The sequence below is a fragment of the Bradysia coprophila genome, unplaced genomic scaffold (assembly GCF_014529535.1).
Source record: "Bradysia coprophila strain Holo2 unplaced genomic scaffold, BU_Bcop_v1 contig_87, whole genome shotgun sequence".
Taxonomy (NCBI): Eukaryota; Metazoa; Arthropoda; class Insecta; order Diptera; family Sciaridae; genus Bradysia; species Bradysia coprophila.
The window spans coordinates 1,241,375-1,261,765 of NW_023504014.1; the positions used below are offsets into that span (position 1 = coordinate 1,241,375).

A 20,391-nucleotide genomic window follows, 5' to 3' on the forward strand; every position below is an offset into this window, starting at 1 on the left:
ATCATCTGTCATCCCAAAATTTAGGAACCAACTTTGGAATACCGAACATAACTCAAATCCATCAAAAAATACGTTGGAAGTTAGGAAGTGCCAGAGGAATCATCTGTCATCCCAAAATTTAGGAACCAACTTTGAAACATCGAACATAACTCAAATCCATCAAAAAATCCGATGGAAGATAGGTAGTGCCAGAGGAATCATCTGTCATCCCAAAATTTAGGAACCAACTTTGGAACACCGAACATAACTCAAATCCATCAAAAAATTCGTTGGAAGTTAGGAAGTGCCAGAGGAATCATCTGTCATCCCAAAATTTAGGAACCAACTTTGGAACACCGAACATAACTCAAATCCATCAAAAAATTCGTTGGAAGTTAGGAAGTGCCAGAGGAAGCATCTGTCATCCCAAAATTTAGGAACCAACTTTGGAACACCGAACATAACTCAAATCCATCAAAAAATTCGTTGGAAGTTAGGAAGTGCCAGAGGAAGCATCTGTCATCCCAAAATTTAGGAACCAACTTTGGAACACCGAACATAACTCAAATCCATCAAAAAATCCGTTGGAAGTTAGGAAGTGCCAGAGGAATCATCTGTCATCCCAAAATTTAGGAACCAACTTTAAAACATCGAACATAACTCAAATCCATCAAAAAATACGTTGGAAGTTAGGAAGTGCCAGAGGAATCATCTGTCATCCCAAAATTTAGGAACCAACTTTGAAACATCGAACATAACTCAAATCCATCAAAAAATCCGATGGAAGATAGGTAGTGCCAGAGGAATCATCTGTCATCCCAAAATTTAGGAACCAACTTTGGAACACCGAACATAATGCAAATCCATCAAAAAATTCGTTGGAAGTTAGGAAGTGCCAGAGGAATCATCTGTCATCCCAAAATTTAGGAACCAACTTTGGAACATCGAACATAACTCAAATCCATCAAAAAATTCGTTGGAAGTTAGGAAGTGCCAGAGGAATCATCTGTCATCCCAAAATTTAGGAACCAACTTTGGAACACCGAACATAACTCAAATCCATCAAAAAATCCGTTGGAAGTTAGGAAGTGCCAGAGGAATCATCTGTCATCCCAAAATTTAGGAACCAACCTTGGAACACCTCACCCATGTCGAAAATAATCCAAATCCATCAAAAAATCCGATGGAAGTTAGGTAGTGCCAGAGGAATCACCTGTCATCCCAAAATTTAGGAACCGACCTAGTGTAAGTTAATACTTAAGGATCCCAACAATTCCCTACAAGAAATACATCCCACAACAACACACACCATTCACCACATTACCATCCATATCATACAACAAAATATACAACAAACACACACACATACAAATTGGCTTTTATATGGCATCTGTATGAAGACTTTGGAGAGCTGGAGTCCCAAGATATGGGTTTTTTCCAACTGTTGAAAATTCCTTTCTTATTTTTGGGCCATTATTAGCCTATAACCAAAATTTCAGGAAAATCTATAGAAACGTTTAGGAGTTGCTGGATCCACTTTTCCATAGGAACTAACTAACTAACGTAGGCGATTTACTAACGTGCGGGCATGATCAAATTAAACTACAGTTAACACAATTCAGAGCTCATCTTCAGAGTATCAGAATAGTTACTGTAAATCGTATCATAAAGTGTCAGTATTACTTCTCTGATCTTTGCTCTAAGTTCGCACCTGAGACAAATCTGTCCAGTCTATTCTCTGCCCGGCAAAACTATAGGAACAAGCAAGAAAGTTTTTTTATTTCTCATTCTGTATAGCAATGCAAGGTGAATATAAAGTCAGATGTTGTAGACAACTCCCATCGGATATAATGTTACAATGGTAATCAACCGATATAAAACGTACCAGTCACTGTACGTTATTAGACGGCAAATGAAACAAATGTCTTTATTGCTTGAGTTGGACTTTTCGTCCCCCCGAAAAAAAACTTCCCTTTAATATCCAAATAACTTCCACACACATATCACAAATGAAACCATTAACATTATGACCATGTCAGCAGAAAACCCTCATTAGAAATATATATACCAACGACACCTTTTACCTTATACAATACTCTTATCTATGTATAGATACATGCATCATACATCCGATACGTGTAATTATCATCACCGAACCCCATTTACGGCACAAAGCCAAAAGTTATGAAATTCGAAAATTATTAAAGTTTCGCTTTAACATAACTTTCCCAATGTATCATATCCTTCCACCAATGTGGCCGTTGAAAAACGTCCGGACTTTGCATTAATGTCGACTCCAAATGCCGATATGCCATGCCATCGCTCATACCCAGCGGTGAATCGATAATGAAATCTGTAGGTGCTATGCTATCAACCAAACTAACTGCATCGTCTTTCAGCGTAGATAAAACGTCCAAAATGCCATGTTTGTAAAGTGTAGCTGGTAATGATCCGCTGATGAAATCGCCCTATGAATTCGGAATCGATAAATTTATTTTTCATTGTATGGCTGGTACACCCAGTGTGGACTGAGTAGGTAGTTAATAACGATCATTAAGGACGAAAGTTTTCGGTAAATTAACCAATACATTATTATTACCTCGTAAAGCATTCCCAAATATCCAATTAATAAATTGCCACCGTAAAGTGTCAAAACTGATGTTAAAACTGCCCGTTCGTTGCTGTACTCCAAATCCAAAATATGTTTATGAAAGACGTTGAAAATGGTTCTCTGCAAGATTGTGCTCATGTAAAGAAATGGGATATATATTCGGTGCCAGCCGAAATTATCGGAATTGGTTCGTTCAATCAAAAAATTTATTTTATTTTAGTCAGCTGATTCAATATTTCAATCTGGAAATTAAGTTTCTCTACCACCAGATTTTTTGGGAATAAAATTTTAACCCTTAGACCTTAGGGTGTATGGAGAAAATTGATAGCTCGAAATTGCCATGTCTCCATATGGTTCTCTTAGACGAAAAAAAAATCTTTTTGTTCATTTTGCGAACCCTTTCGGAGTCGATTTAAGGTGGACGGAAATTCGTCGAAGCGTGGAATCACGAGTTTTCGGACTAATCACTACTCCAAGCCACAAAACCGAGAATATCAACAGAGGGCTCAAAATTTGCAAGAAGGATAGTACCTCGAACATATATTAAATTGGAGTGGAGTAAAAGCGAAATTGGATGTTTTGACTGTCTTAAAGTTCGCATTGTTCGATTTTTCGAAAACTCGCTATTTTACGCTTCTACGCATTTCCGGCCACACTATGTCAATTCCTATAGGGATCACATCAGGGCCTATTTTTGGTAAATTTTTTTGGAAAACTTTACCAAAATTTACCAATTTTTTGGAAAAGTTTACCAAAGCTTTTCTAAATTTACCAAATTTTCCAAAATTTACCAAAAATTTTACCAAAAAAAATTACCAAAAATAGGCCATGGATCACATAGAACAAAAACCTTATTAAGCATAGAGTAACACCATCTGTGACGAACTCTCTTTATTTCTACAAGGAGCCGCCGTTTTGTTTCTCTCACGCACAGAGTTCTACCGGTTCTACCATTCGGTTTTCTCTTTCAGGGCTCATACCTCATACGTCAGAAAGCCACCAAATATTGATACAAGTCTGCGTGTACACTTGCAGGCTGGCTAAGAGCTGTTCAAGCTATGTTTTAAGTCGTCATTACTCTTATTCTCAGCCGGCAATTCGAATTTTAAAACGAAAAATGATACGAGGCAAAGTACCATTCGACCAAGCCATCAACTGATTTGACATTAAATTAGCTGATCAAAAGAAGAAAATTTTGCTGGCCGAACAATACGCGGCTCATAAGAAAAGCAACCGTATTTGTATGTACACACAATACAAATGCTCGTCTCAATAATTAATGAATCGGTTCGGATGGGTATAATAGGGTTGTTGATGGTTTCAAAATAATAAAAGCATAAGAGTAGACGGTTATTAGAGGACACACGAAAGAGTTTTTGATGAAACTTTTTGATATTTGCTTGTAAAGACTTTTCGGTAGCTTTATAAGTACGTCTCCTGGGATAAATAAAATGTTTTTATGGCATTTTAGACGACGACAAGTTCATTTTATATTCTAGCAAAGTTTTTGACAAAAGCACTTTATTTCAATGAAATATTTGAAATTAGTGTACCGGTCCCAATTTGATACAAAAGTGCTTGGAACGTATAAAGAGTGCGTAGTGCGTACACAGCCCCAGTAAATGGAAGGCAATAAAGGAAAATGTGTGGGAACGAATTGAAAGAATTGAAACAATTTGTTTGATGATCTCGGTCGCATAGTAATGACTAGCGGCCCCGGGCCAAGCAGTCACAAATCTATCTCTTCATCGATTTACGAAAAACTTACCCGGAACTAGGTCATTACAATCTTTGTTTGTTTCTCCGTTTGTTTGATTGATTTTCCAATCATGACAATGAATGAAAACCTAACGATTTGGAGAGCTAATTGAAATTGAATGTGCTGTTGTTACTGAATAACTGAACATCAGATAGAATTTCATGGTTCATTGGACTTGGCGGACAGAGGCGCCGACTTTGAATTCGTTCATGGGGGGCTCATGGGGGGCAAAGAGCACAAAATGATAAAAAAATTGTGAAAAACCCTAGGAATTTAAAGAAGTTTTGCATTGTCATGGGGGGCAATCGCCCCCCTCGCCCCCCTATAGTCGGCGCCACTGTTGGCGGTATTAAAGCATAATTTTGTTGTCGATCAAGCATGTGATTTCGTTACAATAAGTATATGGAAAAAGTAAATGAATTCAATACCACCAGTAGATATGAATTGACAGGCGAGTGGAAAAAAACGAGGGGCGCGTGCAACCTCAAAAATACAAATTATAATCAGCTAAAATGCCAGCTTTCTTCGAAATATTCCATTCATTTAAGCATGATTTTTAGATGCAGGGACTCGTATAACGTGCCTAGTACATACGATGCGTATTATGCTAATCAGGTTGTGTCTTTACACTGTTCATACATATTGTCGTTAAACATAGTAGATTACGTCCTCGCTTTATTTTGCCAAGTGTGAAGGTCTGAGCTGAAGGCTTACCCTTGAACCCTTGGGATGCATTCACACGAGGCAAATTATGAAGTTGAACAAAATGTCAGAAGGAGCAGGGTTAGTGAAAATGTTTTCTCAATTTTCGACGTTTTCAATTCTCAATTCTCGCGATCTCAAAAAATTTTCACGAATTTTTGCAATAATTGTAAAACATTTTCACGACCCTGGAAAGGTCCAATAGGGTGGTTCAAAAAGCACCTTGTTCGACCTTTTTGGGTTAACCAATGGTTAATAAACCATAGGAATTCCATAGGAAAGGCCATGGCCAGAAACGAAGATTGACACAAAAAATGGAAAATCGACCGCTGTTTTTCAGCTGGTCCACTCATACAAACAAATCTTCTCATACGTCTTATCCTCTATATCACCCATCCAAGCACTTTTGTATGTGAATGGATCAGCTGAAAAACAGCTGAAGCAACGTCCTGTCTAAATTTCACTGACGTCGACAGTACTTTGTCGGTCAAAATATTTGTTAAAAATCTGTAGGAAACAGAGCCTAATATTTGGGAATTAATTCTCTAAATTCCCAAAATTCCCAAAAATTCCCAAAAATTCCCTAAAATTCTCAAAAATTCCCAAAAACTCGCTAAAATTCCCAAAAATTCCCAAAAAAAGAAACAAATATTTCAGAACATATTGAATATTATATATTCAGTAAATTGAGCTTAAGCGGCATGTCGCCAAAACTGGAGGTGATGGTGATAGGGGAACAAGTGGTCTCCGATTTTAATGAGTGATAGATTCGTCTTCAATTCTAGAGAATCGGATCTTTCATTTTTTTCGAAATTTTTTTTAAATTTTCGGTTAAAGTGTTCAAAGGTGAAAGCCCTTTTTGCGGCTATAACTCAATAATAATTATTTTAAGAGCAGTCTACACTCCGACCTTCTATGAAAAACATTTTCGATGATAACTTCTTATTAGAATATTTTTTGAAAAAAGTGGTTTCATCGTTTGGTGCCACAACATATAAAGTTTCGACAGCCACCAGAATAAACCGCGAGCCTTTTTTAATAAAAGTTTAGTTTTGTTATAAACACTTTTTATATTTTTTTATACAATTTAATTAAAAAAATCACTGCCATGATGAACTCACGTACGGAAACTCTAAAGAATCGAAATGGGATATTAGGTATCTGTCAGCTGATAGGAATATTTTGTTTGTTAGTGTTGGTTTTTTGGTTATCTCGGTGATCACAATTAAAACAAACTGTCAACAAATGAAACATCCCAATTTGCTAAGTCACGAAATTGTTTTTTTTTTTCAAGCGCGAGATTTTTTGAAAATTGGAGCGGCTTTTTAAACTGAAATTAAGAATTTCAAATTCCACTTTTCCAATATCAATATACATTTTCAGTGTGTTTTTGATGTGTTCATTGAAATAACAATAATATGGGCTAACGCTCGCGGTTTATTGTCAAAATTGATGCAGTCTACGCCGAGAAAACTCAAAAGTCCAAAAAATATCACAAAAAACACAAATTTTAAGAGTTTAGGAGTCAATCTGGACAATTCCAGTGGCTATCGAAACCTTATATGTTCTCTGGCACCAAACGATGAGGCCACTTTTTTCAAAAATAATTCGAATAAAAAGTTATCATCAAAAATGTATTTCATAGGGGGTCGGAGTGTAGATTGCTCTTAAATTATTGTGTTGTACTAATGTCGGCTTTGGAGAGACCTACAAGTAGAGTATACGCCCTGGCTGGTGCGAGTACATCGACGAGAATTATATCCTTCAGAGCATAATAATTGGGAACCAATTCTCAAAAGTTCACTAAAATTCAAAAAAAAATCACAATTTTTTTCTTTGCTTGTTCATAGTTTTTAAAGCTTTTTGAACGTTTCCTGATCTTTTACGAGCATTTTAATAACAGTATTTTACTTGCCACCCGAAGATTTTAATAACAGTATTTTACTTGCCACCCGAAGGTGACAAGAACACTCTTTTGAGAGACAAAAGATTGAATTTGCGTTCCTGATGCCATAAAACTGAATTTGCGTTCTTGATACCATTTTCAGCAGATCAGTACAAAAAGTTTGCTAAAGTCATTCTGACCATTCGCGTGGTTAACGCATGTCTAAAATTGAAAATAAACTCTCGAAACAACAAGGCCAAATCTTTGTCCATAGTCTAGTTAAAACGCGTAACCGTTAATAACGCAAATTCAATCTTTTGTCTCTCAAAAGAGTGTTCTTGTCACCTTCGGGTGGCAAGTAAAATACTGTTATTAAAAAAAAAATTATAAAAATGCAAAGAAAAGAAATTTTTTGGGAATTTTTGGGAATTAATTCCCAAAATTCCCAAAAATTCCCAAAAATTCCCAAAAATCCCAAAAATTCCCTAAATTTCCAAAAAATTCTCAAAAACGATCCCCAAATATTAGGCTCTGGTAGGAAACCTCTCGTTCGATCAAATGAAAACTGGATTTTGTTCTATGAAAGGGTTGCAAAGACTCAATAACCAGATGGTTCCCCTATCCGCTCGGATATTCCGTGCGTGTAAAGGAAAATCGAAACACTAACCTGAGCAAATACAACGGAAAGCGTTTTTGCATAGAACACCTGTCTCTCGTTTCTCGTCTCAAAGGATGATTTGCCGGCAGTCTGTAAACTATCTGAACGTTTTGCTGTTTCTTCCAACAGCCAGGCGCACAACCAGTTGAGTGCGATTTGAATGTCTGTAAGAAAATTGGTTTTTCTAACCTTTTCACATCGCCTGATTCATTGTCTTACTTTCGGGTCGTAGGGCCTCCTCACTGGTCTTAAATGTAAATTTGCTGTTGATTACTTGATCGAAATTGGATAGAAATTCGGCAGAGCCGAGTGGTGAAACACGTCGAAACGATTGATAGCCAGTTTTGCGTACACTCAGCAACCAATTCGATGTTTGTTGAATCAGAACATTGTTCTCGCCTTCGTACGAGCAACTGGCGTCATTGTTGTTACGCAATTCGCCGAGACCAGCCACTAAGAACGATAGAGCGCTTAGTAATTTGAACTCAGTCTACATCAAAGACACTTACCCTTCAGATAGCCATGACCACCACAAGCCTCCCTACAGTCCTGAATAGCGCTCTGAACAGCCCAAGTGCAATACGGTTTCGTCGCCGACGATAGCGCATGAATTTCCATTCCGATTTCATTTAAATTTCCTTCTCCCATCAACTGGTTAATCACAGTTTTGTTCAAGTTCGTAGACAACCATTGCGTGAACACTTTGAATACAATTGCCATGGCCAAATGGGGCAGCACTCGGTATTGTTGGGATTGATATTCCAGAACGGAGTATTCTTCAGTGCTATCCGGAGGACCGAATTGTTTTCGACTCGCTGAATATCTAACAGCAATTGTTACTGCCTTCACCAAGTAGGTCGAAACCATTCCGCAAATGTTTACTCGCCCGTTGGACAGAGCTCCAAACGAAGCACCCATACGTTTCCGTTGATCTTTGATTTTCGACACGAATTTTCCTTCAGGTGTAACGTCTCCATTTTTAGCCAGTAGATTTTCGCGGGGTATTCGGTATTGGTTGAAGATTACGAATCTGAGAAGACAAAGGTTCAGCTACTGGAAACATAATTGAATTTTCGTTACCATACCCATTGTCTACTCCATTCAGTCCTATTTTCTCTCCTAAGTCACCCACCAGCACTCCTGGGAAAGCGTTTAAGGTTTTTGCGCATCTAATTGGTACGACAAAAGCATTCAGTCCGTGGTGTGTACCGTCGTGCGTGTACAGTTGAGCATAAACGATACTATGAGTACATGTTTTGCCTGTGTCATTGTTCGTGTATTAAATCAGTCCGAGGCGCATAATGTCCTAATCACAAAATGTTACCTAGATTACCAACCCAGCATTTAGCTGCTTCGAAATCAGGCGTATGCAAAATGAATTCTTCTGTATTCGGATCATACGTTGCTGTTGTCCTCATACCCATTGAATTTGTGCCGTGCGAAATCTCAGTCAACGCAAAAGAGCCGAAGATTTCCATTCGCTCGCATGCGTCCACATACTTTTGCAGTCTCTCCGTACCATTTGCCCGAATAACGTACGTAAACATGCTGTACCCAAGACCAGCTTTTATGTGAAAATTCGGATCGTATGCCAAGTTGCATTGAAGATAAATCAGAGATAAATGAGGATTTTGGATGAACTGAAAGTAATGTATGGTTGGCATATATGAATGACTCCCGTTCCAGTCGTATAATTAATAGCTCTGATAATATTACATCGAATGCTGTAAAAGGATTTTCGGCAAACGAGACATTTTGTCGACGTGTTGCTATGTGTCTCATTTCGTCGAGTGTCTGAGCTTTGTTTGATTTGGTAAATTCCGGATGATTTTCGAGATATTTCCATACTTTGTGCTGAAATCCATTGTTTTCTTGTTAACAGAGCAGTGAAATGGACAGAAAAATTGATTACTGTACCCTAAGTCGATGAGCATCTTCTGGTTCGAGAATGAGTGCCAGTTTTTTGTAATCGAATGACGCTTTTTTCCGGTAGACCGTCAATGGGCCGTGTGGTAAGTCGGGAAAAATATTTTTATCTTCCAAAATTGGAATTTCCCTGAAAGATCGAAATTACTTACATTGGCTTCCGGGGAACATTTGGTGAAAACGATGATGCAATTCAGTTTTTTCATTCGTTAAATTGCGAAAGAAAGATTCAATTGCGCCTTTCGGGAAGATAAGAGAAATAATATCACCTGATATGTTTGCTATCATTGCGTTATAATTTAAACAGTTAGAAGTGATGGAATCAATGTTGCATTGAATTTCTACTTAAATAAGTTTCGATCATGTAGTCCAAAATTCTTTGTAATATTTTTCTTGTCATTCCGGATATACATCTGATTCAATAAAGACGTGTTAAATCGAATCTATACTCTGCTAACAGGTTATGGGCATATCAGCAATCACTAGTGAATTCAGAGAAATTCTGCGTGTAATTCAGAGAAATTTACAACGATCGAATCAGAGAACTTCGTGGTCAGTTAGAATCACGAGACAATCCAAGAAAGTAGACAGTCAGAATCACTGAAAATTTCCTAAAAGAATAATTTGGGCAGCAGAATGGATACAAGTAAGATATCAATCGAAAAACTGAATGGCTCAAATTATCAGATCTGGAAATATAAAATCGAATTGGTGCTAATAAAGGAGCAAGTATGGGATGTGGTAAATGAAAACCCACCTGCAAACCTTACGGCAGCCTGGAAGCGAAAAGACGACAAAGCTAGAGCACTAATTGGTTTGCAAGTCGAGGACACGGAGTTCGTTCATGTTAAAAAGTCGAAAACATCGAAGGAATCATGGACAATTTTGAAAGATCGTCATGAAAAACCATCGTTGACGAACAAGATTTCCATACTGAAACGAATTTGTGGTCTGCAAATGTACGAAGGAGATGACATGGAAGAACATTTAACCAAAATGACTTCTTTAGTCGAACAGTTGACAAGTTTGGGTCAAGAGTTGGCTGAGAATTTGGTAGTTGCCATGATCCTACGTAGTCTTCCAGAAGCGTACGACTCGTTGATCAATGCACTCGAAACCAAACCTGAAGAAGACCTTACTGTCGTTTATGTTGTTGGAAAGTTGACGGACGAATTTAAACGAAAAATGGAACTGAAATCTATGAAATCGCTTGATCACAAGTATTCCGAACCTGAAAGTTCAATTCTGCAAGTTTCGAATGGTAGACGGCAATTCCAAAGAAGTTGCAGTTATTGTCATAAACCTGGTCACTTGAGAGTAAATTGTTTTACGTACAAGAAAGATGTCGAAGATGCAAAGAATAATTCTACGAAGACGACAGAAGCCGCAAATGCAATTGTATCCGAAGAAGACGACGGATTTGAATATTTATTCTAAACATTGTCATCATTGAGGGGTTGGATACGAATTCAATGATAACATTGAGGGGTTGTGATAGAATCAATGTTGCATTGAATTTCTACTTAAATAAGTTTCGATCATGTAGTCCAAAATTCTTTGTAATATTTTTCTTGTCATTCATCTGATATACATCTGATTCAATAAAGACGTGTTAAATCGAATCTATACTCTGCTAACAAGAAGGTCCGTATCAGCTGTCCAAACCACAAGCATATCATATCAACAGTAATTATCTCATCTGAAGCCATGACCATGAACAAAGTTAGAAAACACCAGCGTCGAAAATGAGAGTTTTTAGACTAGTAATGAAATACGAAGGTCTTTTCGACACTAATGTAATAAATCAAGAGGGATTCTTTTGAAAAACAGCCTACCGAAATCGGACGCATTTTTCAGTGGACTTTTTTATATGTGCCTAGAAAGGTATTCGACCCTAGAAGCCAAAACAACTTTCAAAAAAATTCGTCGAAGTTTGTGTGGCTGAAAGGTGATCAAAAACTGAAAACTTGCACTTTTCTTACAAAAATTTCTCTAGTTACGGGAGCCGTACAGGCTCGTGTGGGGTGTCATTAGAAAGGTAATCACATGTACTATTGAGCCGAGTAGGGACTTATTGGGTTTAAAATTCATCGACACTGAAATATGTGATGTTGAAGTTTTAAACCGAAGACTTACACTGTTCTTACTGAAATTTCTCGAGGTACACAAAACGTACGAGGTCGTGTGGGGTATCATTTGAAAGGTAATTTAATGTGCTTTTGGGCCAAATAGGGTCTTATAAAGCTTGGATGCATCTATGATGAAAGGGGTACACCTAAACATTCCAACTTCTATTTCATCGTAGATGCATCCAAACCACATAAGACCCTATTTGCCCCAAAAGCACATTAAATTACCTTTCAAATGACACCCTACACGACCATGTACTTTTTGTGTACCTCGAGAAATTTCAGTAAGAACAGTGTAACTCTTCGGTTGAAAACTTTAACTGCACATATTTCAGTGTCGATGAATTTTAAACACAATAAGTCCCTATTCGGCGCAATAGTACGTGTGATTACCTTTCTAATGACACCCCACACGACCCTGTACGGCTCGCGTAACTGGAGAAATTGTTGTAAGAAAAACGCAAGTTTTCGGTTTTTAATCACCTTTCACCAGCCACACAAACTTCGAAGAATTTTTTTGAATGTGGTTTCGGCTTTTAGGGTCGAATACCTTTCTAGGCTGTTTCGGTAGGCTGTTTTTCAAAAGAATCCCTCCAAATTTGTTTGTTTGTTTTAGATATTTCGCCTAAATGTAGGCTAATGTACATAAATCACGACAGAGTAAACTTAAGGTTTATTTTACTCTGCCGTGACACAAATTCTTCGTTTCACCGTATTTAGACTACGTCAAACGAGTCATTCGGTGTGGACATCGTTACACCCTCCAAACACACTGAAACTATCCAAATTATGATGCTTCAGTAAACATTAGGACATTACCAATGCGATGTAGTCGCTAGATGTGGAATTTTGGAATCGAGCCCGTATCATTTTGGTGGAAGGCTAGGACGTAGCCACTGCGCTATCCAGCCGTGTTACATAGATAGTACACATTTTACAAATGCCTGTTTTTGCGCAGAAGATGTGAGAATTGGCAGCTAGAGCCGAAGACGAGTGTTTCAACACATAGTGTGTACAAATGACTAGTGTAGTTGCATACCTCGCCTTCGGTTCGGATATGCAAACTAGTCAAAATAACCGTTTCCAAAGCTGGTTGCTTAAAACCATACTTGTGAGTTCGGCTCTGATCACAAAATTGATGCCTCATGTAATGAACTACCTCCGCAGCATTCAATGTAATCTAATATTTCCTCACGCTGAGTTACTTTAGCAGTATACTCTTGCCTATTACAGTGAAATATATTTTTGTGCCTTACGATCATAATTCGACATTTTTTGTCACTGCACCTGCGATCAAAAAGTTCGACCAAAGTACTGCTTATACAGCGACTGCGACATATGTGCGTCCGAAAATGTAACTTTTTCGGCCGATAAACAAAGCCAACAATGGAATTTCATTTTTTTTTTCGGCCGCAATATAGTGTGCCAAGTAAAAGTGAAATTGTTGTAGAGTGATTTCTTTGTTATTGTTTGTGTGTTTCGTCTCATTATCAGGCATGAGCGCCGCCGAAAATAAGCCGCCGATCAAGCCGCCGCCGGCCATTTTTGAGCAAGCCGCGCCGCAGCCGAGCTGGTGCCAAAAACACGGCTCAAGCCGGCTTGAAACGGCTGGAAAATGAAATAAAGATTTCGAAAGGTGAATGGGTGAAATAATTTTGAAAACCGAGATTCCTGTTGATCCTAAGCAGCTCAAGTACTTTTTGATTTTTTTTTTTTTCAAAATTAAGAAAATTTTGAAAATTTTCTTGAATTTTCATGAATTTTCCAGAATGGTATATTACGTCCTCGCTTCTAAGTTTGCTGTTTTGGCAAGTATGACCTTTGCGGAACGAGCCGAAGGCGCACAATCAGTTAATTCACAAATTTGAGAAAACTTTATCGATCTTTGCGAATTTTCTCGATTTTTTTTTCTTTTCAATTTTTACTTGATTTTCGTGAGCTTTCGATTTCTTCTCGAAAACCATTTTCTTAATGAGTTAAATGAGTGTACCGGAGCATGATTTTCCATTTAGTTCACGTTTTGAGGCAATAAAACTTGACGTGTTAGTGAACCTTAGACTTAGAAACTTGCTTGTAACCAGACCAGTCCCACTTGCACTTTGAACAACCTAATCTACCTACATTTTCGCTTTCCGTACAATTTCATTTTCATGCTTACTAGTTCATTTTCCATGAATTTATCTAAACGTTTTTATTTTGAAAAAAAGTTAAAAGGAACCACCAGCCGAGCCGTTTTAAGCCGGCTCAAGCCGACTTTTTCGCCGCCGCCGAGAAATTTTTTTCGGCTAGCCGCCGCCGAGGTTTCTCCGTCGGCGCTCATGCCTGCTCATTATGATCTTTACGGCACAAAAAACGTAGTTCGTAACTCGTGATGAAAGCAGAATGTTTCAGGACACTACGTAAGTTTGTCCTACTCGGCTTCGCCTCGTTTCATCACTCGTAACGAAAAATACTATTAGTTTATATGTGCTTGTGCTGTGCACACTGTATACGTACGTATGTATATTTTTCGTTTGAAAACAGTTGAACTCAATCTGTTGATATTTTTCTCGCGCTTATCTTTCTAGTCTAATATAAGTACTGTAGATACATCGTTTATAAAGATAATACTTTGACTTTGTACATTGATTCGTACAAGTTGATTTGATTTTTTATAAACTTTGCCGAGTAGGAGGATGAAAATCTCTTCACACGAAAATTTGGCAAAACATTGCACTATACACTATTGTCTACCGCAAGTAGCTATTTTCCTAACAAGTGCCTAAGTACAAAATGTTTCACAAAGAAAATGTGAAAATTGTCAAACCGAGGCGAAGCCCAGGTTAATCGTTTACGCAAAATTCCAGTTTAGGCACAAGGTATGAACAAGACTTTATGTACAGTAGTGGAATCCTCATTGTTACGTCACTTTAACGCACTGGTGCGTAAACACATACTTTTGAAAATCCATATACGCACTACTTACCATAAAAATACATTTTCTATTTCCATCATAATAAATTCAGTTCGCATGGGTGCCTAACGTAACGCTGACACAGCAATTATTCATTTATAACTTTCTGGATTAAATAGCTTTTTAAGTCAAATTTAATAAATCCCATAAAAGCGAAAAAACCGATCATGAAATTGTATACATTTTCCTTTAGCTGGTAACCTCGTTAAAATACCAAATTTAAACATTTATAATTCCAAATCCATTCCGGCAAAGGCGTGTGTATGTACGTACATGGTTATATAGTATAAGTCGACGATATTCCAGTAAATGCTTCGTATTATTTCTATAAGTAAAAGATACGAACTGCATAACATATATCTTACGATGGCATATGATATATCCTGGGCTAAAAATTATACAAACTTTTCACATAAACTCAATTCAAAGAAAAATATGAAAGATTCTGTGCAAAGTATAAAACTTGAGCAACATGAGCAAAGTTCATTTCAATTTATAATTTTCGTTTTTCTTTCAGTTTGATTGAAACATGCTCCATTCATATAAATTGTGTGTAGTACTTATATATATGAGGGATGGTGGATGGGGGTTATTCATATTTTGTTGCATTGTTTTAGCCGTAATTCTAATTGTAATTCATCTTAGAAGTTGTTCATTTCATTCCGTTTCTTGTCTTTGGTTAATTATTTCGAGGGGAAAATCACATACACGGTTTCAGCGGACAAAAAAGGTTATTTTACAGAAATCTTTCAGCGAATAAGTGTTAAGTGTTTTAGGTGAACTAGAGATCAGAGTTCAGTAAAATCATTTTACTTTTATTTGCACTCTTTGGGCAGACTCACCGGTACTAATGTCAATACAAAAAACTGATTGAAATGACGGAGTCTATAAAGGTGTAAAGTTGACATTTCTGACGTCTCTCTTTGAATGTTTTATTTTTTTTTATCACATACGCGCGGTGTTCGGATTTCTTCGTATGTCAAAATAACTCATCTAGGAGAACAATGTAAAAATTGCTGTTCTGGTCTATTTTGTTGTCTCGTTTTCGCTTATGTGATAAAATAGAGTACACACTTGTCACGAATGGCTCGGGTTCCCCTCGCTCAGTTCGTGACAAGTATGTAATATATATTAACAACGCGTTTCAAGCCACTCTAAATATGGTACTGAAATTGACAGTGTATCACACAACTGTAGAACACTACATCATAATTTCATACGAAAAGGAGTATTATTTGGCAGCTGTCGACTCTATGACCACTTTTACTTGAAGTGCATTTTTATAAGCAGAAAAATGATACAAACAGCGATGTAGCAATTGGCACTTCCGAATCCGATACACTGTAGACGCGACTGTTGGAATTAAAAGACGGTCTATATCATCTGTCAAAGTGACGTTCAAAACAGTTACGTGAGAAAATAGTCCAAATTCTTGTTTTACTTATTGAAAAAAAATAAAGACATTTTCTGATAATTTCGTTGATTATTTTCGTTTTATAAACGTCAGTTTGACAGATGGAATAGACAAACGTTTGATACCAAATGTCACAGATAACGTCAATTTTCTATATAAAAAAGCAAAGATCACTAGTTGTCATCTCATTTTTCTGGTATTCGTGTTGCTCTGTCTCGTGTTGCTCATAGTGATCAACGATACGTAAAAAATGAGATGACAAGTCGTGTAAAGATAAATGCTTTTTTAGTCACTGTAGAAGTGCAGATTGTCACTTTAAACTGGAGGCAATACACATCGTGTTCTTAAAAAAGAATTTAAAAGCTGTTTTTCATGCTTCGGGGCCGAAAATGAGGGCAATTTTTCGAATTTTCTCGGGTTTCCGGCCCTCTGCATGAAAGTTTACATGTGCACCTGTTTGGGACGGTTGATTTAAGGCACTTTCGCTTCCGCGAAATTGCCTAAAATCAATCGTCCAAAACAGGTACACAAATAACCATTTCTCAACAAGGTCGAAGAAAGCTTTCCATTTCGTCACTGAGTTGAGAAATGGCATATTATGTCACTAGGATCAAAAAGGTGTCGTTTTGACTCAGGTGGTGAAAACGTGGTTGTCGAAAAAGTGGTAAATAAAAGTGAGAGAGAAAGTTCCTGTTTTGGGTGAGAGAATGTGACGTTTTTGGTCTGCCTGAATAAAAAAAATCATTTGCGGTCTCTTTTAGTCATACCGTTTAAACTCATATAAGATAGTGATACTGTAACTTATAAGGAATCTGATGGATGCCTACAAATGAAATGAACGTTTTGTTTCCATTAGCTTATCGATTTTCGAAGTACAGTCAGAGGCAGCGAAATTTCAACATGAATTTGCTTCAGCTGTTATTCAGCTTATCCACACACACAATGACAACTGTTGGTACTGTTGGAGCTGCTGCAATCGCGAGCGTGGTAGTGGTAAAACCGTATAAAAAGTTTTGATTATATCTGTGGTTCAGGTGTACTAAGCAATACTTTCTTTGGAGGTTTTATAGTGTGGAATGTGATTTTGCAATTAAATTTTGTTGCACAGATTTTTGCGTAAAAGCTTTCCCCTCGCATCATTAACTTTTGAATGCATCATCGTTTCTTTATTATATAATTTATGCGCGGTAAAATTGCAAGGTTTCAGCCAGACAATTCACCACATATTCAGCAAACAATAACAAAAATGTAAAGTGAAAATTACTCATTTATGACTTCAGACGTCATTGTTTCTCTCTGCGAATTTTTTTTCCTCTTGTTTGTTGCACCGCGTTCTAATGAACTTTTCGTATAATACGCCAAACTTTTGTTTCGTTCACTAAACAAATTTAGCCTTTTGCACAAACACAAAATATTATTTGTTTCACGTTTTAACTTTCGAAAATTGTTAATTTGTCGAGTTTGAGAGATGTACAAAAAACATTTATTTCACTTGCACCAAACTATGCATGCATAGCTCTTGTTATTAACTGTTTCGCCGTCGTTATGGGTAGAGGAAAATATAATTTCTTAGATAAACGAAAACTGTCGAGAGTTGTGTATGGAGGTATAGGTATAAACAAACACTTTTGTTATTTTGACTCCGCATAAGCCGTACATACAGTTTATCTTTGATGTGTCAAAAAGTTTTCACTCAAAAAATACAATATTCCTCTCATATGCTGAAAAGCTTCGGCAATGTATTATTGTACACGAACAAAGTCGGCAAACATTTTGAAATTAATTTTGCTTGATGAACTGAAAAGCTAAAAAGTCTACACAAAGGTTACGATATGCATAGTAACGACTATTATAATAACACAATACACATGCAATCAGATGTCTAGCACTTCTGCAGCATTCACCATTCAATTAATGTTGTTGAGCATGAACGTATGTTCGGTATTTTTGCTTTTTATAGATACTTTATTATCATTTAGTATAAGAGTAATTCATGTACTACACATTGAATAGCCACACATCACAATGACATGAATTCACCAGTATCAATTACGACCTTTTTCACTTCATTCGCACAAAATGTTATCGGCCTTTTCGCTCTTAACATTATCAAGTTATACCTACTACGTATATATATATATAAACTGCGTTGTGTTGACTAAATGAATGAATATTGTGTTGAGTTGTTGTTGGCACAATACAGACAAGTTTATACAACATCGTTGTAGTGACAATAAAAATGTTGGCTCGGTATTGCATGTCATTTTGAATATTGAATTAATGCGTATTCAATTTCTGTATTCAATGAAAATGCATCCGCTTTGTTAACTGTACATAATATCAATCTGCAATCTTAACGACTACGACTTATCGAAAGGGTATGACTTTAACAGTTGAGACGGAAAAACCATTTCTGGCGTAATTCGCAAGCTTATTGCATGTACTAATTGTATAGCGTTACTACTCTGGCGTTATATAAATAGCAAAACATGATATGTTGAGGCTAATGAAGTAGTAGATTTCATGCGATTTTTTTTTTGAATGTGGAACAGGCTTCGTCGAAGCTAGTTTTTTGCGACACTTTCTTATATGCCCAGATAGCCCTTGGCTCCAATAAGTCTAAAAGCGCAGTCGTTAAATTTTAATATTCTTTTATTGGCTAGTGGTGGAAGTTTACTGTCTTTTTTACTGCCGCTACATACTATGTATATTCATTTATGGCGGTTCATTGGATAAATACTGTCCAGGAAATTCGCGGAAATACAGATATCTTACATGTCCTCAACCATTGTTCGAAAATAACAGAAATGACGTGAATATTCGCAACTCTTGGGGATTTTACAACGTTCGAGCATATCTGGACCGAATTTTCTTAAATTCACTTCAAATTATAATTGTAAGTAGCCAGGGGCCTTCGTCATTGACGAAACGACGTGAATAAATAAGGACTCATGGATTCTTGGTACTTCAGACTGAAACTGCAGACGATTTGTGTTGAACAATCATAATTGTTAAAGAGGTGAAACTCTACCATTACTATGAAAACGGTGCACATACAGACGCACACCAACCGTTTCCATAAAATAGCTACCATTACTCAATAAATTAAAAACAAAAATTTCCAGAAAATGGTTGACAACATTTTATCTGAATCTCCAAACTGAACAATTTTCGTAAGCTTTACCCAATGGATGTACTTTCCAGAAGATTTTGCTAATTCAATTTGATTCGATAAAACGAAAAATAAATTTAACTTGAAAATAGTAATCTGAACGTTAAACGAATGCACATAAATTATTACACTCAAACGGTATTATGGGTATAAGCTATTTCATTGCAGCAAATTTGCAAATATACTTAAACCGCAATGCTATGTTGCACTTTGAACATTAACCATTTATGGATATATTCAAAATATTTGTTGTTTTCAGGGCTTCGTTGTTAAGGGTTTTTTCTTCTTTCGCATTTTCTTGTCTTTTTCAAATTTCGTTTGTTTTCTTTGATTTTTGCAAAGTTCTTAACGATTCTTTCGAAAATAAATCGCATATCGTGAGACAAGTTCAAAGCCGCGTTGGTAGACTCAAATTTCGCCAAAAATATGCCCTGACTGCTGTGTAAATGTGAGATTTTAAGTATATGCGAAATGCATACGTAAATTATTTATTTAACCGCTTTTAGGCTTTGCGAATGTTGTAATTTCGAATTCACTATGCAGAAACGGACCAATGCAACTTACTCTTACAATTATTTGGAATATCAACCATTTTAGACTTCCATTAGAAATTTAACAGCGTCGCATACCAAAATAAAATCAACGACTTTTCCCAGTAGAGACTATAACGATCTCTATGCAAAAGCACTGAGTGTAAAGTTGTCGAAAGGACAGAAATTGTGCAGAATTGTTGAAATGAAAATCAATCTCAAAAATGGTGGTTAGTATTGAGCACTCAAACAATAGAGGACATCTCCCTGCAAGGATTGCATTTGTAATTTAAAAAAAACGAAGTCGGTTTGTTCATCTATGCCTCTGGGTATTACTTAACATTTACGAGAACTTTAATCTGCCACATGCGACGCAGAATTTTTTTGGTAAATTTTTTGTTAAAAATTTTTCAGTCACAAGTTCAAATTTTTTCTGAAAAAATTGATTGTCGAATGGGTTGGAAAACTAGGCCAGCTAATTTCAATTAATTGGCTGTGAAATTCAAGTTTGCGTAACGACGCTGACAGCGTCACCTCTAGCGATATCACTTGTTTTAGAAGTCATCACACAAACAGAATGTAGACTGCGTCCAACTTTGCTCTGAGAGTTTTTGCCGGGATATCAGTTGTTTTAGAAGCTAAGTCTGAAAGTGGGTTTTGACCCTGCTTGCGG

General features: G+C 36.8%; 1 protein-coding gene across 1 annotated transcript; it reads right to left on the reverse strand.

Annotated features, from left to right (window-relative positions):
- Window positions 1-1,905: 1,905 nt before the first annotated feature.
- On the reverse strand, window positions 1,906-18,179 carry LOC119084630 (peroxisomal acyl-coenzyme A oxidase 3). The gene is made up of 10 exons (XM_037194698.1): window positions 17,281-18,179; window positions 9,512-9,650; window positions 9,311-9,448; window positions 8,919-9,234; window positions 8,680-8,854; window positions 8,104-8,624; window positions 7,814-8,047; window positions 7,604-7,758; window positions 2,579-2,710; window positions 1,906-2,447 (listed from the first exon to the last, which is right to left on the reverse strand). The coding sequence occupies exons 1-10, from the start codon at window positions 17,301-17,303 to the stop codon at window positions 2,181-2,183; spliced, it is 2,100 nt and encodes a 699-aa protein (XP_037050593.1). The 5' UTR covers window positions 17,304-18,179; the 3' UTR covers window positions 1,906-2,180.
- Between the last annotated feature and the right edge of the window lie 2,212 nt (window positions 18,180-20,391).